The sequence below is a fragment of the Primulina huaijiensis genome, unplaced genomic scaffold (genome assembly GCF_012295235.1).
Source record: "Primulina huaijiensis isolate GDHJ02 unplaced genomic scaffold, ASM1229523v2 scaffold40239, whole genome shotgun sequence".
Taxonomy (NCBI): Eukaryota; Viridiplantae; Streptophyta; class Magnoliopsida; order Lamiales; family Gesneriaceae; genus Primulina; species Primulina huaijiensis.
The window spans coordinates 1-16,906 of record NW_027359504.1 but is presented as its reverse complement, the minus strand read 5'-3'; the positions used below and the strand labels follow the sequence as shown (position 1 = coordinate 16,906).

Sequence of the window (16,906 nt, the reverse complement as noted above, 5' to 3'; positions counted from 1 at the left end):
CAAGAATATTATGCGGACAAAATCTTTTGATAGTTCGACTCTTCCTTCTGTTTTTTTCTTCATTTTATTTTTTCACAATTATTTGATAATCTATGAGATTCTATATTTTAAATCAATTGTTGAAAAAAAAATGTTATGTCTCATAATTTTTTCCAAATATCATTGAAAACAAAGTTTACAAAAGTGAGAAAATTGTATTTTTTTACTTATTTGTGATTTTGATATTTTAACTTTTCATATATCAGTTTACTCCGTTTTCCATTTTTAATTATTTTTTCTGTGGCAGCAATGTTAGCACAGCACACACAGACCCAATTAAACGGTACCAAAGTCAATCCAGATAAACCCTTTACTGTTTTTTTTTTTTTTTTTAAAAAAATTCCGAGCATAATTACGTGGTTCAATCGCAATTGCCCCTTGTATTTTTAATTTCTGTGAAGCTCAATCGCAATTGCTTTCCAGTTCATCCTTCCATCGTGGAACTGCAGCAAAGATTTCTCTTTTTGTAATCTGTGTTCAACAAATTTCTCCTTTCTTATGTGTAAGGTCCACAGGTGCCAGTAGAATCACCTGGGAAACTTTGGAATATTCGGGCAGCTGTCAGCCACCCCTGCCACACAACAGGCCAGGCGGAAATCCCGGAATCTTGGAATATTCCGGCCACCCTGAATTTGCATATGGAAAAGGAGCCGCTCCTCCCTTCTCTCGACCAAAGAAGATTAACCCAGCCACCACCACCACCACCACCACCACCACCAATAACACTCTGCCCTTTGCCTGAAGACAGTGAAATTACAATTACTATTCCACCTTTGTCCATTACACCTTCGACCAAAGAATTCAAAGACATGCTCATTTTTGGCTCCTCCTCATCTTCATTGGGTTATCTTAACGATTCTCCATCTTCAAATCTTCTTGATGCCTTAACTTTATCCCTTGCCTCCCCAAAACCTTCACTTTCCAATCCTGATTATGCAAGATCAACTGTTGATGGGGGAAGATCAAATCTTGACGCAGATAATCAGCAATCTTGGCTGATTGATCCCGATTACCCATTTTCAAAGAGCAATCTTCACAGGTCCAAGACTGCACCGGCCATGGCTACTATTAATGAAATCGATCATTCTTCAGGTTCGAAGCCACCCCAGTTTGGTAAATCATCAATTATAAGACAGGGTTTTGTTCTCTTGATTATATACTTGAGTCTTGGTGTGATTATGTACTCTTTGAGTAAGGACAAGTTCAAAGGAACTGAGACACACCCTGTTGTTGATGCTCTGTACTTTTGCATTGTGACTATGTGCACGATTGGTTATGGTGACATAACTCCTGATAGTACTGTGACTAAGTTGTTCTCTATCACATTTGTGCTTGTGGGATTTGGCTTCGTAGATATTTTGTTGACCGGGGTGCTTAGTTTTGTGCTTGATTTGCAAGAGAATTATCTTTTGAAGACTATTAAGAGTAGAGGAGCCCATGACCCTGGATCTTACATAATAGATGTTAAAAAGGGGAGGATGAGGATTCGGATGAAGGTTTCGTTGGCCTTAGGAGTTGTGGTTCTTTGTATTGGAACTGGCGTCGCCTTTATGCATTTCGTTGAGAGGCTGGATTGGGTAGATTCGTTCTATTTGTCTGTTATGTCAGTCACGACTGTTGGATACGGTGACAGGGCATTTAATTCTTTATGTGGTCGAGTTTTTGCATCAATTTGGTTGCTGTTGTCGACAGTTGCAGTTGCTAGAGCTTTTCTTTACTTGGCTGAAGCAAGAGTTGACAAGCGAAATAGAAGTATGGCAAAGTGGGTGCTTGGACAAGATATGACTGTAGCTCAGTTTCTAGCTGCTGACATTGATAACCACGGTTTCGTAACGTAAGCTTTTTTTAACTTTGCTCGTTCTGAAGTTATTTTTCTGTCTAAAATTATTACTGTTGTTGAAGCAAGATCAGCTTCCATGGGACACTTCTGATTGCATTCAATAGAAGTTTGAATATCAACAAGAGTACCGCTAAGTGGTTTTCTAACCACAATTTTGGCAGCTTCATGCCTTTCTTAAACTTTTTGAGTGCATAAAAATTGGAAAGAATTTACTCTCTTTATTTAATGAAAATGGAAGTAAATACTGTATATGAAAATGGGAGTAAATACTGTATAACATTTTTCTCTTGAAATGTGACATTTATGATATGTATTTAAGCTTCCATACTTCCATTGTCAGTTTGCATTATTTTAGTTACATCTTTATGTGTTAACTAATTTGCTATTACATCTTGAGCATGATAAATTCTTCATTAGTTGACAACTTTATTGTCACGCACTGTGTTGATGACATCGATCTGAAGAAAATGCTTGTGTGTTGTTTCGTAAGGATGAGAATGGGAGTTTCTTAGAGCAACATATGTACTAAAAGGTTATAAAGTCGAACATATTTCCTATTCTAGAAGAGTATAATGGGAATGGTGCAGGAATGCCAACATATCTGAGAGTATATTAGGAAGTTATTTATTTATTTTTATTTTTTTTGCTTCTAGCATGGCCTGCTCCAACACACACAAGCACTTACAATCTGGGTAAGTTTTCAACCACTGTTTGGATGTTTTACAATTGTATGATAATTCCCGTGCGTGACTTGTACGCTTTTGGAACTGGACTCGGTTTGGATTGTATATATTTTTCCCTAATGGGTTGTTCTGTCTGCTACTGCATGAATTAATCTTTCAACTGTTCTATTTTTTATTTCTGTCTATCCACCGGCATCAAATTGGTAGGTCCACTCTTTTTCATAAACTTGGGCGGCTGCCATACAAATTGGATGTGGATTATGGTTTTTCTCGTTATTTTACGATCAGATTTAATATGGACATTGTTTGACTGGAAAAGCACTCATTAACTGTCCAAATTTGAATATAAGTTATCCTTCTTTCTTGATTCAGTGTCTCAGCCAATATATATATTTCCCCCACCATTTATGGCATACCTTCAATACCTCGGTGTAGGTCTGGACAACTAGCCAAGAGCTTATGTTTTACGAGTGCAACTTCTTGTATAATTTCTCCTTTTATTCTATCTCGAAGAAAACATACCATGTTAAACATTTCACATGTTATCTGGCAGCAAATCAGAGTTCATAGTATACAAACTTAAAGAGATGGGCAAAGTTTCCGAGAAGGACATTTTGCAGATTTCTAAACAGTTTGAACGGCTGGACTCTGGTAACTGTGGTAAGATCACTCTCGCTGATCTCATGGAAAACCATCACTGATTTGAAAGCATGGGAACTATTTGGTGGATCTCTACAAAAAGGACTCCCTTCTGCTGCTAACCAAGAAGAAGGTTGTCTTCGGCAGTGAGGTTCTATGAGACATTTCTTGGAACAAAGATGACAAGCGACTACACTTCAATCCTCCAAGTTCTATACAAACGCACTTGCACTCGCACAACAGTGACTTATAACTTAATAAGTATGCATGTCTTCTTTACATCAGGCACACTCTTGATGATAACACGTCTATGATAGCTTTACGCCTCAAAAAAATTCATGGAAAAGATATTAAGACACCATACTATTCTTTACTGGTTCATCCCCGTGAGAATCGTGAACTGGTGTATTCACTGCTCAAGAAGTGGCGCTCATCGATAGAAAGTGACAAAGTAATAGAGTTCTGTATGAATCTTGAAGTTGGCTGGAAATCTTGAACTATATTTGCATTTACATGGTTCGTGTATTTATATCGAATCGTTACTGCAGCAGCCTCATTGGCACTTAGCCTATGTGATGGAGTACAGCATTTAGAGCTTTTTCTTGATTGAAACCATGCCTTACAGTCAAGGCTCTGTTTGGTTCACATCGGCCTTTCTTTATAGTGTATCTATCAATGAAAATGTAAGAGGAACATATATACATACTTTCTTGGAAAAAAAAATTGTTTCTTTGCTTTCGTTGAGATTAACTATTTTGAACAGTATTATTTCTTGGTGTTACTACTCATATTAGGATTGATTCGGCATCAAATAAATTGAATTACTAAAGCTTAAAAAATAAATTTTACATGGAAAAAATCGTATGATCTAAATTTTATTCTTAACAAAACAGCTATATATATTTTTGAGTTGAATAAAAAGTGGGGAAAATTGCAAATTTTATTATGCATGTTTGTTTTTTTAACAATTTCAATCATTATCCATGTTGCCAAAATTAGGTATTAGTTTTCTATCTTTTGATTTTTTAAAATTTTAGTCATATCATCTTGAGTATTGATGTGATGCACACACTTAGCCTCACATCTATATCAGGTTACCGTCACGTCGATATCAAATCAACACAATATCAAAAAAATGCCAAAATATCAACAACAAAAAAAAAACAGTTTAAAATTGAAATTTGACATCATAAATAATCAAAATCACAAAAGATAAATATACGTTACGAAAATGACAACTTTGTCAACAAAAAAAAATTATATAGCATGCAATACCATAATTTATATTAAAAATTTAATTATATAAATTATTAAAATTTTAATTATATTCTATCGACTTTATATGAGAGAAGATATACAAAAATCTTTACGTAATAAGATATTAAAGAGAGAATAAATGCATTGGATACAACGTAACCAATACAGCTTAAAAAGCTCAGTTCAATTTTCTTCAGCTGGGGTTTTAAATACACTGTAAAATATGAGAACATATGTAATACTTCACAAACAACAACCACGCATTCTTGACAAACACTGAATTGAAATGACATGCAACATACAAATCACCCGCCCCGATGATTCAACGTCTCGAGAGAGCAGCAGCAGACAGCAAGATCAGGAGTATGAGAACTACCATCCCTGCGAATGATCCGATCAGCGACCCCGAAATTCGCTCACAGAAGGAGTTGAACTGTTGGCATATGGCGAACCAATTTGTCCTTGTGTTCCCCTTGTGTGCTAAGTATACTATTGCTGCTGCTGCTGATGCTCCAGAACTCAGAAGTGCCAACATTCCCTTCACAAATCATTCCAAAAAATCCTTTTCATTTAAATATTCAGCCATGGTTATCGTTGTTACATATTCTGAATATATACAATTTACAAATACAAGAAATAAATGTATATATCTGAGTGTGTGTGTGTGTGATGGAATGAAAAAGGGATCTTACTGCGTCGAAGAAAATCAAGACAACCCTACTGTTTTGTGCTCCACTTCTTACAATGTGGAAGATGGACAGTGCCAAAGAAAGAACAAGATACGCACTTACAATAGAATTCGCCACCACGAAAAACCTGCAGAAATTAATTCATTAGAAAAACTATCAAGATTATATCCATGCATGCACGTAAAAAAATCAATATCATAAATTACGCCAGATGAATCTATAACTAACGTGAACATGGGAAGATCGTTGTATTTAGCCCGAAATCGAATGAACTGAGTGAAAAACGGAAGCGTTTCATCAGTTGTCCCCATAGCAATAGCACTTGCTAAGGTTGCAATAAGCGCAATAATTCTCAGGATAAAATCTACAACAGCTGCTCCACGATTCACCCCAGTTCTTGGAGCTGAAGAGTCCTTCACACCGAGTTCGAGCACGCCTCCCTTCATCTTTCTTGAGTATAAACGTTCCTAGCTTTTGGGAAAAAAGGGTTCTTTTAGTTAATAAAAACTCTTGTATTATTTAATGGCAGTGCTCTATATGTTGCCTGATATGGGAATTTATATGTGTCGAAAAGAGATAAGAACTGCGTAGCAGGTTAGATTTTGTGCCGAATATAATCTCGAAACAAAACGTGGATCAGTAAATAATTTACTTGCTAAAGCTGCTGATACAGAACCATATTAAATTAAGTCCACCGGCTGTACTTTTCCAACTCCATTAGAAGTTCCTAGATTTAAAAAGGAAAAGGAAAAGATTTGGTCAATTACCTAAAATGGAAATAATTGGTTCATCTACACTCAATAAAATTATAATTTTAATCTCGTAATTCGATTTATTTTTTGTTTTTGTTCTGAAACTTGTCAATGTTTGGTTTTCGTATAATAATTTCGATTTTTTTTTGTTTTATATTTTTTGTCCGAAACTATTAAATTTATTTGACATCAATTCTATCATAAGTGACATATGTAAAGAGAGTAAAACTCAAATTACTTGAATTAAAATTAATATGATAAAAAAGATATGAAAAAATAAAGCAATACGACCTCAATGATTCAAAATTAGAGGAAAAAAGTTTGTAGTATTTTTGTTTATAGATATTTTAATGTATGTAATATAATCTCTTTTTTTTTGTCATATATGGCACATATAATAAAATCAATGTCAAATAAATTATATTCGATGCATTTTGTGGTTTTAGACAAAAAAATAACCAAAACATAACAAAAAACCTGATTAAGTTACGGTATGAAAAATAAAATTTGACAAGTTACATGACTAAAACCAAAACAGTCCAACTTACGTAACTAAAATTTCATTTTTCACTTCTATTTCTATTTCTATATATATTTGTTACATCATACATGCAAGTATGTGTGTGTGCGTATATATAATACTTCTATATATATTTGTTATCTATTTTACTATTTGATATGATAAGTATTTATTCAGACTTTGTAATTAAGGAAGAAATTAACTAATGGTTCACAAAAATCGAGGAGACATGCATAAGTTGGTGAAAACTAATCCATATATATTTGTTTGCGCGATGTTCATCTCTTGGACAAGGATAGTGCGTAATACGTATGTGAATCGCATATCACTTGACTATTATTTTATTGTCGACAATCTGTACTTAAACCATTATATATTTCTTGCAAATAGCGAGTCGGGTTGGTGTATCAATCTGCCGTGAAAAGGCCATGACCACTTCTTAATAATTTTTTTTTAAATAAATTGTTTATAAATTTCCATATTGAGTTTTCTAAATATGTTAAAACCTCGACCCCGTAAAAATTTAATGAGTATTGGTTAATTTGCTTATGTGAATATAATATATAGTTGAAAAGCACAAATTACATCGTTCATTGATCATATTTAGCGAGCTTAGTTTTGTGTTATAATATTTGCGGCATGTATTGGTGATGAATTCTTTTATAATTCTAGGTTGACAAGAAATGAGAAAATATTTTTTTCTAATTTTGTAAGTTGATTTATTTTGGGGTTTTAATTCTATATAATTTGTCAATTTTGATTTTTTCTTCAATAATTTGGTTTTTCTTTTGTTTTGTTCCTTTTTTCTGCACGAAACCACTAGCTAAATCTATAAATATTATTTATTTCGCACATGTATACTTCTGCATGACTCATATAGCGAGAATAAAACATATATTATACACATCAAAATCTATCTAAACAAAAATAAAGAGAAACAACCATCTTTTTTCTACTTATTTCGAAATATTATGTTGAGATTATTTTAATGTTTGCAATATAGATTTATTCTCGCTGCATGAACTGTGTTAGAGAACATCAATGTCAAAAAATATTCGATAGGGTTATTGGCTTTTGGCAAAAAAAAAAAGACCAAAACAAAAAATTCTAAATTACTGGATGTAATTGATAAGTTATGTGACTAAAACAAAAAATATATCAACTTCCAATACTAAAATTGCAATTTCCCACAAGAAACTTTAAATAAAAGAAAAAAGTGTTAACAAAACAATTATCATGTTGAGGAACAATAGATATTGATCAATGTGTAGAGCTGAACTGTTATACAATTTAAAATATTTAAGTTGTACAATTAATCACCCAAATATTCACTTGTGACTTTTAATCACCCTGATCAAACATATGGGAGGTTTTGGAAATCTAACAACTCTAAATTAGCCACATAACACACAGTGAAATTCATCCATATTTATCTGTAAAATTAATAAGTTGCACTTCAAAATTAGCTAATTAAAATACAAAAGTAAGATGAAAAATATTGATGAATTTGTAAAATCTCTTACATTCTCATAATGCACTACTACAACTACCACGGCCGCATCAGCCCAAATCCTACTTAATACCACCTAAATCAAATCCGTCGCCTAAACAAATAATAAACTTCTAATTTCATTACATTGGTTCATGATAGGCAAATATAATTTTTCCTTAATAGAAGAAAAGTCAACTATAACAAGGAGAAAACAGTCAATTCACCTAAACCAAACCAATTTTAAGATTCATGGCTCCCAAAAGAGTTGACTTTCAGACTGGTTTTTTGTGTCCCAATTCTCCATCTTCCACTATTAGAACTCATGCCCACAAATTTCCCTCCCTTCTACTCCTGATCTTGATTGTAATCCAGGAGGCAGGGGAAACCAATGGATCGAAACAAAAGCGCATTTCTGATCGGAATAGTAGGTGGGATAATCACGCTTTCTGCTTATTCTCAGACTTTCATGTCTCCCACAAAAAGTGATCTTTGGCCTTCTTGTTAGAGAAGGCATTCTCTCTGTTTGATGAGCTTCTTGTCCCATTGGAGGGTGGTGTAATTTTAGTTTTACTGTGTTTGTTCTACATTTTGTGCTTTTTCATTTCGATGTGATCGATCTTGGGATTTGTGGATGTTGATGATCTTGCACCACCAAATGCTGTGGTTCACGTTCTATTACAATTTAGTTAGCATACATGTTGCAAGTTTTTGGTTTGTGTTGCAGAACATAACCAAGAATACTTCATTTGCTACGATGAATATTTCTAATCTTGGAGGATTTCTACCAAAGCCATGCTTGTATATTTTACACGGAAAGTGCGTTGTTTGATTTTCTCTAGCGTCTCAATTAAATGGTCTTTAGTTTATCTCTCTATAGGTGTCGATTTTGATCGATATGATACAACAACACAATCAAGCAATAACTACTATATATATACACCAAAAATGTAGCAAGTGTTTGAAAATTAAGCACAAACCATAATAAAGATGATCCTTCTATGCTTCTAATAAATCACCTCTTAATTAGACATTCCATTTAATGTAAAATATCGGAAGTTACAGAAGCATCGACGAAACTATGGCTCAATACCTCGAGAAAAAGTAAATAAATAAATGTGTAAACCGCGATTTGAGTATGGCCAAGCAACTTCAAGCACAATTGATATGAGAACAAGTGCCAAGCAACTTCAAGCACAATTGATATGAGAACAAGTGCATCGATCATCTCAGTTGCAAGCACTCCGACGTCATCAGTAACTATTTATCCCGCCGCATTGTTCTTGCATTAACTGAATATCCACAACGGGGATATTTTGATTCACCGTGAATCTCACAAAAATATCCAAGGAAAACATCCTCAGCGTGCTAGCCAATATATGAAGATGCCGGAAACATACAACCACCTTCGCATGAATATTATATGGACACGAATCGCATGTAATATACAAGATAAAATTACAAGGAAAATAAAATCATGCATGCATAAATCTACGGCTTTAGACATGAAGGAATGGTACCAAAACCATTTGGGTGGGAGTCAGGGTTGTTAACAACTTACCAGGCCTACGGTGGACATTAGAAGAGACAAAACTGTGATGGGCAAGTGGCAAGTTTACCTGCTGACATCACAACCGGTCTCTACAGTCCATTAAACCTAAAATGCAGATATATATGTTGAGTAATTAGAGACAGGTAACGATTTGTTTATCGGTAAGACTGAATGCTGGCAAGAGATCCTCAGCCAATCATAGTCTAATTCTTCTCAAACAAAATAGAATTGCCGAAGCCCAAACAAAATAGACAAAAGACTTCCCAATAATGAACAACAATAACGGAGTCAAATGGCCAATAGATTAGTTTCAAATAGCAATACTCAAAGAATCTACAAATATGCTGGAGATAGAATATGCAAGCAATCACATAAGCCAACACATGACATGAGAAATAACTAGCATTGACTCTACAGGAAACCAACAAGCATATACCACCCTACACATACAGCTGAGAAGAATGAAGTCATCTGATACATCAGTAGGAAAACATAAAATAGAGATTGGCAGCAGGTTCTTGGGAGCAATACAGATTAAGCTTGGTGATGTATGGTGCCAAAACGTGACAATTTCAAGGGGTAAGTCTTCAGATATTGGTCCTCATTTAGAAAAGCATCAAGGTGGGCCACAGTTAATCGAAACCCTCTATCAACTGGACTTTGGGTTAAGGTGGATGGCTTCATCAATATAGGCAAGTGACTGACTTCGGGCTTCAGATATCTCAGCTGTTATATTGTGAAGGGAAATGAAACAAAGGTAAAAGAATAGCATCAGTCAACTGGGTCAACGGTATGACAATCGAGGCAACTTGTCAAAATGCTTCAGTGCAGTGTTACTTCAATACAGATAAGTAGCAACAGAAGCAAGCGGAGACATAATATGAAAAGTGATATCATGGTCTACCTGTAATTTTACTACAAAGCTCTAGTAATCATAGGTTCTCCCACGTGAAACAGGACTACGTGCAGAAAACCTGGTTAAGGAATGGAAAATCAGGGATCGGGAACATATAGAAGTTTCAATGACAGATAAGGCAGTTATGCATTTTAAGAAGATTGGAAAAAAGTCAATTTTCCTAATAACAATAAAAAAGTCCCAGAGCCCACATCAATAAAGAAGATGAAACAATCAGGTTATTCGGTAGTCTAGCACAAACTCGAGGACATAAACTCTAGAAAAATCCATCCCAGTACATGCTTTTCCTCTTAAAGTCTCAAGAAGAACACGATTAACGCTCTCAACTGGTTACACCTCTGAGATACAAAACCCAAAAGAGCAAAGACATTAAGTGAATAAACAAAAAGAAGAATGCAACAAATCTTACCCAGAACCAACAGATCGCCCTGCGTAATAGCCTCCATATGCTCCATAAGCACTGCCGCCGCCACCACTCTGCAGATGGTGGGAAATGTGATCACAACGCAGAACAAGAAAATAAATGGAGAATGATGAATGCTCATGCTTTATCTTTAGTTATGAGAGTATAAAAAAATTTACCCGAGGACCACCATAACTATCCGCTGGTGCTAAATCAGCAGTACGACCATATCCACCAGAATAAGAGTACCCTCGCTCACGGTTCTTAGCATCCCTGTTTCCATATTTCAAGCTGTCTGAACCATCCACTGATATGGAAAGATATGGGACAAAAGGCATAAATGCAGACATAGCACCCTCTTTTTCAAAAACGTTAGCCCTCAAGCGTGAAATTACTTGTCTAAGAGCATCCTTGGCGACATCAGGATCTCCAGAAATCTGCTAATAGAAAAGCACAACATCAGCTACATTCAGTTATTTCTTTTATGGTCCAAGCCAATCCATGGATTGTGCTTCCTCTCCTTCATTTACATGGCTTATTTTTATTTCACACTGGTTCTGCTAAGGCTGAGGAGAGACCACAAACATTAAAAGTATACACCACATTACTATTCTCGTAATTACTCTAGCAGTTGAGATAATCTTAAGAAACTTAAAATAGAGCAATGCAATAGTGGTCACACGCATTCCAAAGAAGATACCAGTTACTTAACAAGTATAAGGGTTACAAGCTGACACCAGTTATGCTTGAACCTAGAAAAGTGCACTTAATGCTAATTAATAAAAATCACAACAATGCCTATCAGTTCACCTGCACCATTTCCTCATCTTCAGAAGCAACCTTAGGCAGGTTTTCTTTCGACAGTATGCGAATATTAGCCTTGGTCACTTTCCTCATCTCTGAAATTATGGACCCTCCTTTTCCAATGAGACAGCCAATTCGGGAAGTAGGAACAAGTAACCTGGTCATAAAAGAAACAAGGCCAGAGTCTCTTTCGACTTTTTCACTGCATCTAGGCTGCAAACGTAGAGCAGCATCCATTGCTGGGGAAAAAGTATCTTCATAAATCTAAACCAACAAAACCCAAGAATTAGTGACAATATAAGCTAATATACCAAAACCACGATCCAGATAATTAAACTATATGTTACCTCTTTTGTGGAGATAGATATCAAGCAATCATCTCCCTCAGCAGCAGAGCTATCAACTTTAACAGTTGCCCCAGAATCCTGCCTTACTTGATTGATTACCGTGCCACCCTTGCCAATGACACCCCCTATATTAGCAGTTGGACACACCAAGCGAATTGAGAATTCTCTTGAAGATGTTTCATTCCTAGGAGCTGAGTAAAGAGACTGAGGCCACTCGGACCTTTCACCCTTGTATCCCCCATAGAGCCCAACAAGTGGAGTTAATCCCATGATTGGAGCACCAGCACCAGAACCCAAAACTGAACCACCAGAAGGATACCCAGTACGAGCAGAAGAAGAAAGCAAATGCTGAGATCGAGATGGATTGTCATGCAGGCGAGATGCAATCTCATACAGAGCTTTCTTCAACACAGAAGCATCGCCTGATATCTAGAGTAGCAAGAAAAGAGGAAGGATCATTGGACTAAAAAATGGTTTGAGTTGAATCACGGACATTTTTCATGAACAAAAAGGAATGACAATGAATGGTGCACTAGAACCAAAAACACAATCGCAACTCAGAACATCGTCGATCTAAAATCTAAGAATTACCATTGCAAATGAGAATAAGAAACAAGGAGCTAAAAAAGACAAACTGAAATGCATCACCTAAATCGTCCAAAGGTAACATTAGTAATCTTGCTAGAATATGATAAGTGCTACAGCCACGTGGCTCTGAACTATAAAATAATAATTAACCAAGATATAAACAAAAGAATACGTGGTTTTGCACGGGCATCCGCATCCCACAGTACCTGGACAAGTTCATCTGAACGCAATGCACATGCTGGCAAATGATCATCCTTTACAATTCGAATCTGTGCCCCAGTTTCACTGCGAATGCTTTGAACTATCTGTCCACCCTTCCCAATTATGCAACCAATCTGATCAGAAGGTACCAGGAGTCGAACTGTAACTTGTGGGTACTCTTCTGAGTCCTCAACCATCGCATCCTCAGCAATGATCCTATCATGTACCCTAAAAAGGGCAACTTGAGCAGGACAAAGATGACTATCGAATCCATCGGAATCGCTACTCTCCTTGCTAGCACTGTATATGGTAATGACACGTTCCTCGGATCCTGCGACAGACTCACCAATTTGGATCTTCGATTTAGTGTCAATTCTTAATTGTTTAACAATTTCTCCTCCCCTTCCAATAATACTTCCAATTTTCTTCCCTGGGCACAAATAGCGATACACAGTGTCATCAGGACCTATATGAAAGGGATCTTTATCCATTCCAGATTTTCTTCTTTTATTCCCGTCATTTTCGGCAAAATCAGACTGGGAATGGGGTCGTTTGCCATAGTTATTCCTCTGACCGGTCATCCTGATATTAGATATTGATGACATTCAAATAAGCACATGATTAACAGACAAGAAAAATACAATACTAAAGCATTGAAAAGGTTGCTAACGTGTCTATATAAGGGTGCCCGTGATCACATAATCTTACTCAATCGCAATCCAAGGCCAAAGAACACCAAATTAAAGGTTCTCAAAATCCCATGTGGTATCGACAAGCAGCAGCCGCTATCAAGATCACAACTTTTCACCAGAAAAGTCATTAATCTCTATTATCACTGAGAAATTAATTAGAGTATTGGGTAGTGACATAGCAAAGGCTCCCGGTCTTGCTGGATATCGGGAAGAGAAAAAAACAAAGAAAACCAGGCACACGGTCCTAGAAACTAAAATTTATAGATTGATTAAAAAAGTCAACTCTTTTTTCTCTTAACTGAAAACAAACTAGCGTTGCCCAAGTTCCGTACAGCCCAAAACTAGGAATCGACTCAACACCCTCTAATGGTAGTACCCAAAACTCATAGCCGATTACCCACAATAATAACAAAGAAGAATAATTAGAGAAGATGTCTAAGTGTGAGCGTAGCAGAAAGATAACAACTCGAGAATTATATGGTGAAAAGATCTAAGAATCACATGATTACGTGAATGAAATAGCCGCGATACCATCGAAGAACCGATGTACACAGAAATTGAAAGGATTGCCCATTATACCTGTGGATCACACAAGAATTCTAGCGATAGAGGGGGATTCCCGGAAATGCGACAGCAAGTTCAGCCATGGTGCAAGAAAGTATCTAGGGTTTTTGACCAGACCGGACGGTAACGTGATGTACCAGCTGCATATGTCATAGATAATAATTTAATATTTTTTTTAAAAAACACACAACTAGATGATTGTATATCATCTATTATCTTATACTATATAATTATATTAATCTATTTTTTCCCACGATTATAATATGATCATTATTTAAAATATTAAAATTAAATTTTAGTTTTTTATATTTTCTATAATATTATTGTTTTTAAATATAAATTAAATTAATTATAAAAACACTGTAAAAATAAATATGTGCCAAACGTGAATGTCTCTTATAAAGACAAAACCGACATTAACTTTTTCCCCCTGAAATTGTCTTTACATAATATAAATATTACATTTTTTATTTGGGTAAATTTCTAAAAAATACATCTGTACATATTTAGTTTAAGATTCAGTACCTAGATGATTTTTTTTACAAATCAGTACCTGACAACACTACAAACTTAGTTTTAACTTCCTACAAAGATAAATTTACATTTTGCCCTTTTATTATTTAAATAAATATATAATTCTATCAACAAATTAATTGTGTGTTTTCCATCTACCAAAATATTAGTACCTATTATGAAATTTCAGATACTTGATTTTGTTATTTGAATACTCCAAATGTGTAAAAAAATACTATATTTTCGAACAATCACCATAAATTCGGTTATTGTTGGTTTTTCATTAAAAATGCATTATGATGACTTATTCATGTTATTTTATTTTTTAAAAAATATAGTTGCTCACTCATCATGAAATAAGATTTTGTACTTATTTTGACATATAAAGTATCTATTTTGAAGTTCCATGATACTTGATTTGGCTCTTTAAATACTCCGAATGTGTAAGAAAATACGAAGATCACAATAAATTCAGTCATTGTTTGTCTTTTTATTAAACGTGTATTTGGATGATATATTCATCTCATTTAATATTTTTTGTAATTTTTGTAAAAAAAAAAAATTTAAATTCTCAACTAAGCATGTAAATTTTAAAATACTTAGTTTTACTTGATAAATACCTATTTTGAGTTTGCACATACTTGATTTCGTAAATGAGATACTCACAGTATGTATTAAAATACTGGATATTCGAATAGACAACGTAAATTCACCAAGTATTGGTATTTCAATAGAAAATGTATTTGAATGACATATTCATCTCATTTACTATATTTTTTTGTAAAAAAAAATTCTCAAATAAGCATGAAAATTTTAAAGTACTTAGTTTTACTTGAGAAGTACCTAATTTGAGTTGACAAATACTTGATTTCGTAAATGAGATACTCACAATATGTATTACAATATTAGGTATTCGGATAGGCGACGTAAGTTTTCCAAGTGTTGGTATTTCCATGGAATATGCATTTGGATGAGAAGTACCTAATTTGAATTTGTAAATACTTGATTTGATATAGGAGATACTCATAATATGTAATAGAATACTGGATATTCAAATATGCAATGTAAGTTCACCAATTGTTGGCTTTTCATGGAAGATGCATTTGGATGACATATTCATCTCATTTAATATATTTTTTGTAAAAACAAAAAAATAAATTCTCAAATAAGCATGAACATTTTAAAGTACTTAGTTTTACTTGAGAAGTAGCTAATTTGAGTTGACAAATACTTGATTTCGTAAATGAGATACTCAAAATATGTAATAAAATACTGGATATTCGAATCAACGTAAAATCTCCAAGTGTTGGTATTTCCATGGAATATGCATTTGAATGAAAAGTACCTAATTTGAGTTTGCAAATACTCGATTTGGTACAGGAGATACTCATAATATGTAATAGAATACTGGATATTCGAATATCCAACGTAAGTTCACCAAGTGTTTGTTTTCCATGGAATATTCGTTTGAATGACATATTTATATCATTTAATATATTTTTTGTAAAAAAAAAATAAATTCCCAAATAAACATGAAAATTTTAAAGTACTTTTACTTAAGAAGTGCATAATTTCATGTTGCAAATAATTGATTTGGTATATGAGATACTCATAATATGTAATAGAATACTGGATATTCAAATATCCAACGTAAGTTCACCAAATGTTTGTTTTCCATGGAAAACTCTTTGGATGACATATTCATCTCATTTAATATCTTTTTGTAAAAAAAAAAATTTCTCAAATAAGCATGAATATTTAAAAGTACTTGATTTTACTTGATAAGTACCTGATTTCATATTGCAAATACTTGATTTGGTATACGAGATACTCATAATATGCAATAGACTACTTGATATTCGAATATGCAACGTAAGTTCACCAAATATTGATCTTTCCATTAAAGATGCATTTGGATTACATATTTATCTTATTTAATTTTTTTTAGTAAAAAAATTTTCTCAAATAAGCATGAAAATTTTAAAGTACTTAGTTTTATTTGAGAAGTATCTAATTTGAGTTTGCTAATACTTGATTTCGTAAATGAGAAACTCACAATATGCATTAAAATACTGGATATTCGAATATACAATATTTCCATGAAAATTAATTAAGATACTTATTCATGTCATTTAAATAAATAAACATAGTTCATTATTCATCACGGACTAATTGGGAGATGCATTATGAACATAATTCGTAAATGAGCTTAAAGTTTGCATTTTAAGCATACCTATCGATTCTTGAATTAATGATTTATAGAACATTCATCAATACTAATTGACAATACTTTTGATATTCATTGAATGACTTATTTGACAATTATATTTATTTGACATAAAACTTATTTGTAATTATTCATTATACTTATAATAATTTTTTCTTTATACTTATGAGTATTAATTTATAATATCATTA

At 34.0% G+C, this 16,906-nt stretch overlaps 3 protein-coding genes across 11 annotated transcripts; 1 reads left to right on the top strand and 2 right to left on the bottom strand.

The window, feature by feature from the left end:
* The first annotated feature begins 412 nt into the window (after nt 1-412).
* On the top strand, nt 413-3,902 carry LOC140969121 (two-pore potassium channel 3-like). Its single transcript, XM_073430375.1, has 2 exons — nt 413-1,873; nt 3,116-3,902. Exons 1-2 carry the CDS (start codon nt 678-680, stop codon nt 3,261-3,263), a joined length of 1,344 nt encoding a protein of 447 aa, XP_073286476.1. The 5' UTR covers nt 413-677; the 3' UTR covers nt 3,264-3,902.
* Nucleotides 3,903-4,572: 670 nt separating this feature from the next.
* Nucleotides 4,573-5,671, bottom strand: LOC140969150 (casparian strip membrane protein 1-like). Its single transcript, XM_073430415.1, has 3 exons — nt 5,376-5,671; nt 5,151-5,274; nt 4,573-4,996 (listed from the first exon to the last, which is right to left on the bottom strand). The coding sequence occupies exons 1-3, from the start codon at nt 5,591-5,593 to the stop codon at nt 4,781-4,783; spliced, it is 558 nt and encodes a 185-aa protein (XP_073286516.1). The 5' UTR covers nt 5,594-5,671; the 3' UTR covers nt 4,573-4,780.
* Nucleotides 5,672-8,947: 3,276 nt separating this feature from the next.
* Nucleotides 8,948-14,137, bottom strand: LOC140969120 (KH domain-containing protein At4g18375-like). 9 transcript variants are annotated; one of them, XM_073430368.1, is made up of 9 exons: nt 13,991-14,137; nt 13,418-13,554; nt 12,725-13,301; nt 11,931-12,359; nt 11,590-11,847; nt 10,959-11,216; nt 10,786-10,853; nt 10,365-10,434; nt 8,948-9,565 (listed from the first exon to the last, which is right to left on the bottom strand). In XM_073430368.1, exons 2-8 carry the CDS (start codon nt 13,537-13,539, stop codon nt 10,386-10,388), a joined length of 1,761 nt encoding a protein of 586 aa, XP_073286469.1. In that variant the 5' UTR covers nt 13,540-13,554; nt 13,991-14,137; the 3' UTR covers nt 8,948-9,565; nt 10,365-10,385. The 9 variants fall into 9 exon arrangements, 8 of the variants coding, with proteins under 8 accessions (XP_073286469.1, XP_073286472.1, XP_073286468.1 ...); XR_012173891.1 differs by lacking the exon at nt 8,948-9,565 and adding an exon at nt 9,745-10,186 and having other exon boundaries at nt 10,365-10,714; XM_073430367.1 differs by lacking the exon at nt 8,948-9,565 and adding an exon at nt 9,745-10,186.
* Nucleotides 14,138-16,906: the final 2,769 nt, after the last annotated feature.

What these genes read in the sequence shown, in the direction of transcription:
- LOC140969121 (XM_073430375.1), top strand. Translation starts at nt 678, where the DNA reads ATGGAAAAGGAGCCGCTCCTCCCTTCTCTCGACCAAAGAAGATTAACC. An exon ending in GATAACCACGGTTTCGTAAC is followed by an intron (nt 1,874 to 3,115) that starts GTAAGCTTTTTT and finishes GTTATCTGGCAG; the next exon opens with CAAATCAGAGTTCATAGTAT.
- LOC140969150 (XM_073430415.1), bottom strand. Translation starts at nt 5,593, where the DNA reads ATGAAGGGAGGCGTGCTCGAACTCGGTGTGAAGGACTCTTCAGCTCCA. An exon ending in AACGATCTTCCCATGTTCAC is followed by an intron (nt 5,275 to 5,375) that starts GTTAGTTATAGA and finishes TAATTTCTGCAG; the next exon opens with GTTTTTCGTGGTGGCGAATT. An exon ending in TCTTGATTTTCTTCGACGCA is followed by an intron (nt 4,997 to 5,150) that starts GTAAGATCCCTT and finishes TGATTTGTGAAG; the next exon opens with GGAATGTTGGCACTTCTGAG.
- LOC140969120 (XM_073430368.1), bottom strand. Translation starts at nt 13,539, where the DNA reads ATGACTTTTCTGGTGAAAAGTTGTGATCTTGATAGCGGCTGCTGCTTG. An exon ending in GTTCAGATGAACTTGTCCAG is followed by an intron (nt 12,360 to 12,724) that starts GTACTGTGGGAT and finishes TTGCTACTCTAG; the next exon opens with ATATCAGGCGATGCTTCTGT. An exon ending in TATCTATCTCCACAAAAGAG is followed by an intron (nt 11,848 to 11,930) that starts GTAACATATAGT and finishes TTGTTGGTTTAG; the next exon opens with ATTTATGAAGATACTTTTTC.